Source organism: Oncorhynchus mykiss, chromosome 4, assembly GCF_057628025.1.
Source record: "Oncorhynchus mykiss isolate SJ-2025 chromosome 4, ASM5762802v1, whole genome shotgun sequence".
Lineage (NCBI taxonomy): Eukaryota > Metazoa > Chordata > Actinopteri > Salmoniformes > Salmonidae > Oncorhynchus > Oncorhynchus mykiss.
In genome coordinates, this window is record NC_143025.1 from 95,929,952 (window position 1) to 95,943,108 (window position 13,157).

The 13,157-nt window shown below is 42.6% G+C and overlaps 1 protein-coding gene across 1 annotated transcript in view; it reads left to right on the plus strand.

Moving 5' to 3' along the window:
• The first annotated feature begins 220 nt into the window (after window positions 1-220).
• The window catches only part of rab10 (RAB10, member RAS oncogene family), a 29,941-nt gene continuing 17,004 nt past the window's right edge, over window positions 221-13,157 (plus strand). Inside the window, exons 1-2 of the mRNA XM_021601145.3 lie at window positions 221-1,049; window positions 6,081-6,141. Coding sequence (XP_021456820.1) covers window positions 923-1,049; window positions 6,081-6,141 — 188 coding nt within the window. The 5' untranslated portion in view covers window positions 221-922. The remainder of the gene's footprint in view (window positions 1,050-6,080; window positions 6,142-13,157) is intronic.

Genomic DNA, 13,157 nt, shown 5'->3' on the forward strand with positions numbered 1-13,157 from the left:
TCACTCTGGCCAGAATCGGTCTAAAATAAGTCCAAGGTGTTTCTATGGGCATATTTTGTACCTAAGCTTGTCGCATGCCTACCCGCCATTGGACAACAACTCCCATTGTTAGGATGGAGACATTGGCATCTCGTCATTACATACAGATATCTGCCACGGCCAGCCAATACGAAAATCAGCGGCCATTTTGGATCAAACGGTTACGTTCCACCAGTCAAATGAACTGAGAGTCTGAGTCTGGAAAAGGTCCGGAATGGCCATACAAAAACATTTGACGTCCCTACATGTCAACCACCCCTTGACGGGTGACAATCTGACCAATCGGGTTCAGCTGTATATTTGACAAGCAGTTCTCAGAGCCAATCTCCGAGCGTAATTTTTTGACAATAGTGTCAGAGAGTAGGCGTGTATGTAAACTAGGGTGTCGCCGAGGTGGCTGTATTCGAAGGCGACAGTCTATTCGGCTAATCGTTTGACTAAACAAATAATGTGATAAGATCGGTCATTTGACCTCCAATTTATAATTCTTCTTGATCGAGAGTCCAAAAATGTTTGGAATAACGGGGTATGCCGATCAGTTTAATGAGCTCGGTGGTAGTTTGAAGAAAGAGTAAGTCGGGGAGCCATTTTGTCTCGGCAGGGTGAGAGAAAGAAAAGGGGAATCACACGGGAGAATATATTTTTTTATTCACATGCTGTAAGAGAAACGGTTCTGTTTTTGGAAATAACATTAGTTACACATCGGATACGGTTGCGACACTATACCCTCTGCGATATTTAGTTAACTATCAAACTAACTTGGACATCAACAATATCATAATCACACGCTGATATTCCACCTCTCTGCTCGTAACTCGCGCTGGCTCTCTAGACCTGCGGGAGATCGTTTCTCGTCTGTCCGGTGAACACATCTGGTTTCTCGATGGCGAAGAAGACCTACGACCTGCTCTTCAAGCTCCTGCTGATCGGGGACTCGGGCGTGGGGAAGACATGCGTGCTGTTCCGCTTCTCAGACGACGCCTTCAATACCACCTTCATCTCCACCATAGGTGAGGTACCGGGACCGGGGGGGGTGTCGACCCTCCCGGGGCCACAGCTGTTAACTAAACTTTGAGTGTACTAAATGGTTAGTTAAACGTTATGACACAATGCCAGTCAAGTTAGCCCGTTTGTTTCAGGTGCATTATCCCTGAATTAAAGTCAGTTATTGCTAAAGTTTCACTTAAGCCATTTGTGTGTCTACATACTTGGTCTAGCCATGCTAACGAGTGCCAACTAACTAGTCTAGATTTAAAGACATTTAGCTGCCCTTTGACTATTGTAAACCTCCTTGTTTTTCATACCATGTAGCTAAACTGGTGTAACTATGTATCTAGAAATGCCGGCATCAGGGTTGGCACTAATTACCACAGCCACAAAGTCAAATGTCGTAAACATTCATGCAAACATCATTTATTTTTGGAATTAATTTAAGGTTGGGGTTCGGCATAATGTTAACCGTGTGGTTTAGATTATGGTTAGGTTTAAAATCAGATTTTAAGAGGAGAAATTGCAGAGATGGGCAGGGTTTAGCCGAGGGGATTCGATTAATCTGGCCTGTGCTCCCGGGTAGACGTGTTTTGCAGCGGGTGAACGTTTTGGAACCGGGTTGCCAACCGGACAGTGAGCCAGGTGCCCGTTAGAAGCCCACAACAATGTCAGCTCAAAACAAAACGGATGTAATTAAGCACGTGGAGTAATGAGTAGGATTATGTGTTTTCGCATGCAAAAGTGACTGCCTTCCCAATGAAAACTAGTTTGAAAATTCAAACATATACATGTAAAAGTTTGTGAGTGCTTTTGGTGACAAGCCAAATTTCTTCAGCCTCCTGAGGTTGAAGAGGCGCCTTCTTCCCAACGCTGTCTGTGTGGGTGGACCAATTCAGTTTGTTCGTGATGTGTACGCCGAGGAACTTAAAACTTTCCACCTTCTCCACTACTGTCCAGTTGATGTGGATAGGGGGGTGCTCCCTCTGCTGTTTCCTGAAGTCCATGATCATCTCCTTTGTCTTGTTGATGTTGAGTGTGAGGTTATTTTCCTGACACCACACTCCAAGGGCCCTCACCTCCTCCCTGTAGGCCGCCTCGTTGTTATTGGTAATCAAGCCTACCACTGTAGTGTCGTCTGCAAACTTCAAATCAAATCAAATTTTATTTGTCACATACACATGGTTAGCAGATGTTAATGCGAGTGTAGCGAAATGCTTGTGCTTCTAGTTCCGACAATGCAGTAATAACCAACAAGTAATCTAGCTAACAATTCCAAAACTACTACCTTATAGACACAAGTGTAAGGGGATAAAGAATATGTACATAAAGATATATGAATGAGTGATGGTACAGAGCGGCATAGGTAAGATACAGTAGATGGTATTGAGTGCAGTATATACATATGAGATGAGTATGTAAACAAAGTGGCATAGTTAAAGTGGCTAGTGATACATGTATTACATAAAGATGCAGTAGATGATATAGAGTACAGTATATACATATACATATGAGATGAATAATGTAGGGTATGTAAACATTATATTAGGTAGCATTGTTTAAAGTGGCTAGTGATATATTTTACATCATTTCCCATCAATTCCCATTATTAAAGTGGCTGGAGTTGAGTCAGTGTGTTGGCAGCAGCCACTCAATGTTAGTGGTGGCTGTTTAACAGTCTGATGGCCTTGAGATAGAAGCTGTTTTTCAGTCTCTCGGTCCCAGCTTTGATGCACCTGTACTGACCTCGCCTTCTGGATGATAGCGGGGTGAACAGGCAGTGGCTCGGGTGGTTGTTGTCCTTGATGATCTTTATGGCCTTCCTGTGACATCGGGTGGTGTAGGTGTCCTGGAGGGCAGGTAGTTTGCCCCCGGTGATGCGTTGTGCAGACCTCACTACCCTCTGGAGAGCCTTACGGTTGTGGGCGGAGCAGTTGCCGTACCAGGCGGTGATACAGCCCGACAGGATGCTCTCGATTGTGCATCATTAGAAGTTTGTGAGTGCTTTTGGTGACAAGCCAAATTTCTTCAGAATCCTGAGGTTGAAGAGGCGCTACTGCGCCTTCTTCACGATGCTGTCTGTGTGGGTGGACCAATTCAGTTTGTCTGTGATGTGTACACCGAGGAACTTAAAACTTACTACCCTCTCCACTACTGTTCCATCGATGTGGATAGGGGGGTGTTCCCTCTGCTGTTTCCTGAAGTCCACAATCATCTCCTTAGTTTTGTTGACGTTGAGTGTGAGGTTATTTTCCTGACACCACACTCCGAGGGCCCTCACCTCCTCCCTGTAGGCCGTCTCGTCGTTGTTGGTAATCTTGATGATTGAGTCGGAGGCGTGCATGACCACGCAGTCGTGGGTGAACAGGGAGTACAGGAGAGGGCTGAGATCCGCACCATTGTGAGGCCCCATTGTTGAGTATTCCTCTTGTCCAGATGGGTTAGGGCAGTGTTATTGCGATTGCGTCATCTGTGAACCTGTTGGGGCGGTAAGCACATTTTGAGTGAGTCTAGGGTGTCAGGTAGGGTGGAGGTGATATGGTCCTTGACTAGTCTCTCAAAGCACTTCATGATGACGGAAGTGAGTGCTACGGGGCGGTAGTCATTTAGCTCAGTTACCTTAGCTTTCTTGGGAACAGGAACAATGGTGGCCCTCTTGAGGCATGTGGGGACAGCAGACTGGGATAGGGATTGATTGAATATGTCCGTAAACACACCAATCTGCGAATGCTCTGAGGAAGCTGCTAGGGATGCCGTCTTGGACGGCAGTTTTGCGAGGGTTAACACGTTCAAATGTTTTATTCACGTTGGCTGCAGTGAAGGAGAGTCTGCAGGTTTTGGTAGCGGGCCGTGTCAGGGGCACTATACTGTCCTCAAAGCCAGCAAAGAAGTTGTTTAGTTTGTCTGGGAGCAAGACATCGTGGTCCGTGACGGGGCTGGTTTTCCTTTTGTAGTCCGTAATTGACTGTAGACCCTGCCACATACGTCTCGTGTCTGAGCCGTTGAATTGCGACTCTACTTTGTCTCTATACTGACGCTTAGCTTGTTTGATTGCCTTGTGGAGGGAATAGCTACACTTTTTTGTAATTGGTCATGTTTCTGGTCGCCTTGCCCTCCTTAAAAGCATTGGTTCACGCTTTCAGTTTTGCGCAAATGCTGCTGTCAATCCACGGTTTCTGGTTGGGGAAGATTTTAATTGTCTCCATGAGTACAACATCACCGATGCACTTGCTAATTAACTCGCTCACCAAATCAGCGTATTCATGAATATTGTTGTCTGATGCTATCTGGAACACATCCCAGTCCACGTGATCGGAACAATCTGGAAGCGTGGAATCAGATTGGTCGGACCAGCGTTGAACAGACCTGAGCACGGGCGTTTTCTGTTTAAGTTTCTGTCTATAGGCTGGCAGCAACAAAATGGAGTCGGGGTCAGATTTGCCAAAAGGAGGGTGAGGGAGGGCTTTGTATGCGTTGCTGAAGTTAGAGTAACAATGATCCAGAATTTTTCCATCCCGGGTATTTGATATGCTGATAAAGTTTAGGGAGCCTTGTTTTCAGATTAGCCTTGTTAATCTGGGGGGGGATATACACGGCTGTGATTATAATCGAAGAGAATTCTCTTGGCAGTCGGCATTTGATTGTAAGGAATTCTAGGTCAGGTGAACAAAAAGACTTGAGTTCCTGTATGTTGTTATGATCACACCACGACTTGTTAATCATAAGGCATACCCCCCCGCCCCTCTTCTTACCAAAGAGATGTTTGTTTCTGTCTGCGATGCGTGGAGAAACCAGGTGGCCGTACCGACTCTGATAGCGTGTCTCGAGTGAGCCATGTTTATCGTATCAACGCTGTGCATTACATGGAAGACATCCTGTGGTACCCTTCCTGCAGGCTCATCCTGACATGACCCTCCAGCATGACAATGCCACCACACACAGAACGAGCAGTATGGCTGATTTCCTGCAAGACAGGGATGTCAGTGTTCTGCCATTGCCAATGAGGAGCCCGGATCGTTTGGGACCTGTTGGATCGGAGGGTGAGGGCTCCCCCCCCCAGAAATGTCTGGGAAACTTGCAGGTGCCTTGGTGGAAGAGTGAGAGTCAAGTGTCTACACTGATATTTTCAACCTCTCCCTGACCGAGTCTGTAATGCCTACATGTTTCAAGCAGACCACCGTAGTCCCTGTGCCCAAGAATGTGAAGGTAACCTGCCTAAATGACTACATCAACACCATCATCCCGGAAACCTTTATACCCAATCCGCCCCAACAGATCCACATGTGATTTATACCACATTTATTTACATCAGAATATGTTTTACTTGCAGGCTGCAATGTTTTTATTTGTTTGTTTTATGTAGGCTGTTTTTATAGAGTTGGCGATATAAGTTTTATATTTGTTTAATTCTATATTAACCACATAACAATGATCTTGAGATTCAAAGACGTTATTATAAATGAAACTGTTCTATGAAAACATGCCCTAACTGGCAGATCAGTAGAAATGGTAAATTGGCGCTCGGCTGAAACAGTTTGCTGTCCCCTGGTTGTACTGTATTACTGGCACCTTCAGGAGTGGTCGGGTCGGTAGCAGGTCTCTTTGAGTCATTTGTGTCTGAATGATTTTGTCAAACAGTGTGCTTAAAGCATCCGACAATCTCTATAGTTGATTTTAATTCAAACACATAGGTGTATATATGAAAAATACACTTAAACATTTTGCGCTTGCTCAAAAGACTTGTGTTGGACAGCCCTACTGTTGACATTCCTGCTTTTTAAAGGATGCATATATTAAATACCTCATTTCCTGGTTTCCTGGTTTTTCACATGATGAACAAAACTGAAAGTAAAAAGAAACCAAAATGAAACTTCTGAAGGGGAAGCATAGAAAAATGGCACATAGAATGGATAATGCTTATCAGACTGGTTTGCGGTGAGTGACAGATCTATTATTTACATTTCTTTCTGAAATGAGAGGGGTCTGTAACAGACCTTTTTAAGGGGCTCTGCTCTATATTAATGTGCGTTTCTTTGTTTCTGTGTGTTTTCCAGGAATAGACTTCAAGATCAAAACTGTTGAACTCCAAGGAAAGAAGATCAAACTACAGATATGGTGAGTGGAGGAGGTGTAACAGGGACGCATCGGAGCGGTTCAACGCCATCGCCACCTGCTACACTGAGTGCATAAAACATTAGGAACACCTGCTCTTTCCATGACAGACTGACCAGGTGAATCCAGGTGAAATCTATGATCCCTTATTGACGTCACTTGTTAAATCCACTTCAATCAGTGTAGATGAAGGGGAGGAGACAGGTTAAAGAAGGCTTTTAAACCTTGAGACATGGATTGTGTATGTGTGTCATTCAGAGGGTGAATGGGCAAGACAAGATTTAGGTGCCTTTGAATGGGGTATGGTAGTTGGTGCCAGGCGCACCGGTTTGTGTCGAGAGCTGCAACGCTGCTGGGTTTTCCGTGCTCAAGAATGGTCCACCACCCAAAGGATATCCAACCAACTTGACACAACTGTGGGAAGCAATGGAGTCAACATGGGCCAGCATCTCTGTGGAATGCTTTCAACACCTTGTTGAGTCCCTGAGGAATTTAAGTTGTTCTGGGGGCAAAAAAATAAATAAATGAAATAATACATTTACATAAGTATTCAGGCCTGTTACTCAGTACTTTAACCTTTGGCAGCGATTACAGCTTCAAGTCTTTTTATGTATGATGCTACAAGCTTGGCACACCTGTATTTGTGGAGTTTCTCCCATTCTTCTCTGCAGATCCTCTCAAGCTCTGTCAGGTTGGATGGGGAGCGTCACTACACAGCTATTTTCAGGTCTCTCCAGAGTTGTTAGATCGGGTTCAAGTCTAGGCTCTGGCTGAGCCACTCAAGGACATTCAGAGACTTGTCCCGAAGCCACTCATGCGTTGTATTGGCTGTGTGCTTAGGGTCGTAGTCCTGTTGGAAGGAGAACCTTCGCCCCAGTCAGGTCCTGAGCGCTCTGGAGCAGGTTTTCATCAAGGATCTCTCTGTACTTTGCTCCGTTCATCTTTCCCTTAATCCTGCCTAGTCTCCCATTAACACACAAGTAATGTGTATTTCGTTATTTTTATATATTCAGTAACAGTTAAACGTTTGGACACCTACTCGTTCAAGGGTTTCTTTATTTTTTACTATTTTTTACATTGTAAAATAATCGTGAAGAAACTATCAAAACTATGAAATAACACATATGAAATCATGTTGATACCACAAAAGGGTTAAACAAATCAAAATATATTTTAGTAGCCACCCTTTGCCTCGATGACAGCTTTGCACACTCTTGGCATTCTCTCAACCAGCTTCATGAGGTAGTCAGTCACCTGGAATGCATTTCAATTTACAGGTGTGCTTGTTAAAAGTTAATTTGTGGAATTTCTTTCCTTATTGCGTTTGAGCCAATCAGTTGTGTTGTGACAAGGTAGGGGTGGTATACAGAAGATGGCCCAATTTTTGTATCAAGAACTGTGTCAAGAACAGCTCAAATAAGCAAAGATAAATGGCAGTCCATCATTACTTCAAGACATGAAGGTCAGTCAATACGGAACATTTCAGGAACTTTTACATTTCTTCAAGTGCAGTCGCAAAAACCATCAAGCACTATGATGAAACTGTCTCTCATGAGGACCGCCACTGGAAGGGAAGACCCAGATTTACCTCTGCTGCAGAGGATAAGTTAATTAGATTTACTCGCCTCAGATTGCAGCCCAAATAAATGCTTCACAGAGTTAACGTAAGATACATCTCAACATCAACTGTTCAGAGGAGACTTCGTGAATCAGGCCTTCATGGTCGAAGTTGCTGCAAAAAAAAAACACTACTAAAGAACACCAATAAGAAGAGACTTGCTTGGGCCAAGAAACACAAGCAATGGACATTAGACAGGTGGAAATCTGTTCTTTAGTCTGATAAGTCCAAATTTGAGATTTTTGGTTCCAAGCACTGTGTCTATGTGAGACGCAGAGTAGGTGAACAGATGAGCTCCACGTGTGTGGTTCCCACCATGAAGCATGGAGGAGGTGGTGTGATGGTGCTTTGCTGGTGACACTCAGTGATTCATTTAGAATTCATGGCACACTTAACCAGCATGGCTACCACAGCAATCACCTGACCTCGAATCAATTTGGATGAGTTGGACTGCAGAGTGAAGGAAAGGCAGCCAACAAGTGCTCAGCATATGTGGGAACTCCTTCAAGACTGTTGGAAAAGCATTCCTCATGAAGATGCTTGAGTGAATGCCAGGAGTTTAAAAAGTGTGCAAAGCTGTCAAGGCAAAGGGTGGCTACTTTAAATAATCTTTTTTGGTTACAACATGATTACATATGTGTTATTTCATAGTTTTGATGTCTTCACTATTATTCTACAATGTAGAAAATAGTCAAATTAAAAAACCTTGAATGAGTAGGTTGTCAACCGTGTGTGTGTGTGTGTGTGTGTATCTGTATATACAGTTGAAGTCAAAGTTCACATACACCTTAGCCAAATGCATTTAAAAAAAAATCCCTGTCTTAGGTCAGTTAGGATCACCACTTTATTTTAAGAATGTGAAATGTCAAAATAATAGTAGAGAGAGTGATTTATTTCAGCTTTTATTAATTGTAGACTTCCAAGTCTGGTTCATCCTCAGGAGCAATTTCCAAACACCTGAAGGTACCATGTTCATCTGTACAAACAATAGTACGCAAGTATAAACACCATGGGACCACACAACTCAGGAAGGAGACGCGTTCTGTCTTCTAGAAATTAACGTACTTTGGTTTGAAAAGTGCAAATCAATCCCAGAACAACAGCAAAGGACCTTGTGAAGATGCTGGAGGAAACCGGTACAAAAGTATCTATATCCACAGTAAACCGAGTCCTATATCGACATAACCTGAAAGGCCGCTCAGCAAGGAAGAATCCACTGGTCCAAAACTGCCATAAAAAAGCCAGACTACGGTTTGCAACTACACCATCCCAACGGTGAAGCACGGGGGTGGCAGCATCATGTTGTGGGGGTGCTTTGCTGCAGGAGGGACTGGTGCACTTCACAAAATAGATGGCATCATGAGGCGGAAAATTATGTGGATATATTGAAGCAACATCTTAAGACATCAGTCAGGAACTTAATGCTTTGTCGCAAATGGATCTACCAAATGGACAATGACCCCAAGCATACTTCCAAAGTTGTGGAAAAATGGCTTAAAGACAACAAAGTCAAGGTATTGGAGTGGCCATCACAAAACCCTGACCTCAATCCTATAGAAAATCTGTTGGCAGAACTGAAAATGCGTGTGCGAGCAAGGAGGCTTACAAACCTGACTCAGTTACACCAGCTGTCAGGAGGAATGGGCCAATATTCACCCAACTTATTGTGGGAAGCTTGTGGAAGGCTACCCGAAATATTTGACCCAACTTAAACAATTTAAAGGCAATGCTACCAAATACTAATTGAGCGTATGTAAACTTCTGGCCCACTGGGAATGTGATGAAAGAAATAAAAGCTGAAATAAATAATTATCTCTACTATTATTCTGACATTTCACATTCTTAAAATAAAGTGGTGATCCTAACTGACCTAAGACAGGGAATTTCTACTAGGATTAAATGTCAGGAATTGTGAAAAACTGAGTTGAATTGTATTTGGCTAAGGTGTATGTAAACTTCTGACTTCAACTGTATATAATGTGTTTAACAGGGACACAGCTGGTCAGGAGAGGTTTATATATAATGTGTTTAACAGGGACACAGCTGGTCAGGAGAGGTTTATATATAATGTGTTTAACAGGGACACAGCTGGTCAGGAGAGGTTTATATATAATGTGTTTAACAGGGACACAGCTGGTCAGGAGAGGTTTATATATAATGTGTTTAACAGGGACACAGCTGGTCAGGAGAGGTTTATATATAATGTGTTTAACAGGGACACAGCTGGTCAGGAGAGGTTTATATATAATGTGTTTAACAGGGACACAGCTGGTCAGGGGAGGTTTATATATAATGTGTTTAACAGGGACACAGCTGGTCAGGGGAGGTTTATATATAATGTGTTTAACAGGGACACAGCTGGTCAGGAGAGGTTTATAAATAATGTGTTTAACAGGGACACAGCTGGTCAGGAGAGGTTTATATATAATGTGTTTAACAGGGACACAGCTGGTCAGGAGAGGTTTATATATAATGTGTTTAACAGGGACACTGCTGGTCAGGAGAGGTTTATAAATAATGTGTTTAACAGGGACACTGCTGGTCAGGAGAGGTTTATATATAATGTGTTTAACAGGGACACAGCTGGTCAGGAGAGGTTTATATATAATGTGTTTAACAGGGACACAGCTGGTCAGGAGAGGTTTATATATAATGTGTTTAACAGGGACACTGCTGGTCAGGAGAGGTTTATATATAATGTGTTTAACAGGGACACAGCTGGTCAGGAGAGGTTTATAAATAATGTGTTTAACAGGGACACAGCTGGTCAGGAGAGGTTTATATATAATGTGTTTAACAGGGACACAGCTGGTCAGGAGAGGTTTATATATAATGTGTTTAACAGGGACACTGCTGGTCAGGAGAGGTTTATATATAATGTGTTTAACAGGGACACTGCTGGTCAGGAGAGGTTTATATATAATGTGTTTAACAGGGACACTGCTGGTCAGGAGAGGTTTATATATAATGTGTTTAACAGGAACACTGCTGGTCAGGAGAGGTTTATATATAATGTGTTTAACAGGGACACTGCTGGTCAGGAGAGGTTTATATATAATGTGTTTAACAGGGACACTGCTGGTCAGGAGAGGTTTATATATAATGTGTTTAACAGGGACACAGCTGGTCAGGAGAGGTTTATATATAATGTGTTTAACAGGGACACAGCTGGTCAGGAGAGGTTTATATATAATGTGTTTAACAGGGACACTGCTGGTCAGGAGAGGTTTATATATAATGTGTTTAACAGGGACACTGCTGGTCAGGAGAGGTTTATATATAATGTGTTTAACAGGGACACTGCTGGTCAGGAGAGGTTTATATATAATGTGTTTAACAGGGACACAGCTGGTCAGGAGAGGTTTATATATAATGTGTTTAACAGGGACACAGCTGGTCAGGAGAGGTTTATATATAATGTGTTTAACAGGGACACTGCTGGTCAGGAGAGGTTTATATATAATGTGTTTAACAGGGACACAGCTGGTCAGGAGAGGTTTATATATAATGTGTTTAACAGGGACACAGCTGGTCAGGAGAGGTTTATATATAATGTGTTTAACAGGGACACAGCTGGTCAGGAGAGGTTTATATATAATGTGTTTAACAGGGACACTGCTGGTCAGGAGAGGTTTATATATAATGTGTTTAACAGGGACACAGCTGGTCAGGAGAGGTTTATATATAATGTGTTTAACAGGGACACAGCTGGTCAGGAGAGGTTTATATATAATGTGTTTAACAGGGACACAGCTGGTCAGGAGAGGTTTATATATAATGTGTTTAACAGGGACACAGCTGGTCAGGAGAGGTTTATATATAATGTGTTTAACAGGGACACAGCTGGTCAGGAGAGGTTTATATATAATGTGTTTAACAGGGACACAGCTGGTCAGGAGAGGTTTATATATAATGTGTTTAACAGGGACACTGCTGGTCAGGAGAGGTTTATATATAATGTGTTTAACAGGGACACAGCTGGTCAGGAGAGGTTTATATATAATGTGTTTAACAGGGACACAGCTGGTCAGGAGAGGTTTATATATAATGTGTTTAACAGGGACACTGCTGGTCAGGAGAGGTTTATATATAATGTGTTTAACAGGGACACAGCTGGTCAGGAGAGGTTTATATATAATGTGTTTAACAGGGACACAGCTGGTCAGGAGAGGTTTATATATAATGTGTTTAACAGGGACACTGCTGGTCAGGAGAGGTTTATATATAATGTGTTTAACAGGGACACTGCTGGTCAGGAGAGGTTTATATATAATGTGTTTAACAGGGACACTGCTGGTCAGGAGAGGTTTATATATAATGTGTTTAACAGGGACACTGCTGGTCAGGAGAGGTTTATATATAATGTGTTTAACAGGGACACAGCTGGTCAGGAGAGGTTTATATATAATGTGTTTAACAGGGACACAGCTGGTCAGGAGAGGTTTATATATAATGTGTTTAACAGGAACACAGCTGGTCAGGAGAGGTTTATATATAATGTGTTTAACAGGGACACAGCTGGTCAGGAGAGGTTTATATATAATGTGTTTAACAGGGACACAGCTGGTCAGGAGAGGTTTATATATAATGTGTTTAACAGGGACACTGCTGGTCAGGAGAGGTTTATATATAATGTGTTTAACAGGAACACAGCTGGTCAGGAGAGGTTTATATATAATGTGTTTAACAGGAACACAGCTGGTCAGGAGAGGTTTATATATAATGTGTTTAACAGGGACACTGCTGGTCAGGAGAGGTTTATATATAATGTGTTTAACAGGAACACAGCTGGTCAGGAGAGGTTTATATATAATGTGTTTAACAGGGACACAGCTGGTCAGGAGAGGTTTATATATAATGTGTTTAACAGGAACACAGCTGGTCAGGAGAGGTTTATATATAATGTGTTTAACAGGGACACTGCTGGTCAGGAGAGGTTTATATATAATGTGTTTAACAGGAACACAGCTGGTCAGGAGAGGTTTATATATAATGTGTTTAACAGGGACACTGCTGGTCAGGAGAGGTTTATATATAATGTGTTTAACAGGGACACTGCTGGTCAGGAGAGGTTTATATATAATGTGTTTAACAGGGACACTGCTGGTCAGGAGAGGTTTATATATAATGTGTTTAACAGGGACACAGCTGGTCAGGAGAGGTTTATATATAATGTGTTTAACAGGGACACAGCTGGTCAGGAGAGGTTTATATATAATGTGTTTAACAGGGACACTGCTGGTCAGGAGAGGTTTATATATAATGTGTTTAACAGGGACACTGCTGGTCAGGAGAGGTTTATATATAATGTGTTTAACAGGGACACTGCTGGTCAGGAGAGGTTTATATATAATGTGTTTAACAGGGACACTGCTGGTCAGGAGAGGTTTATATATAATGT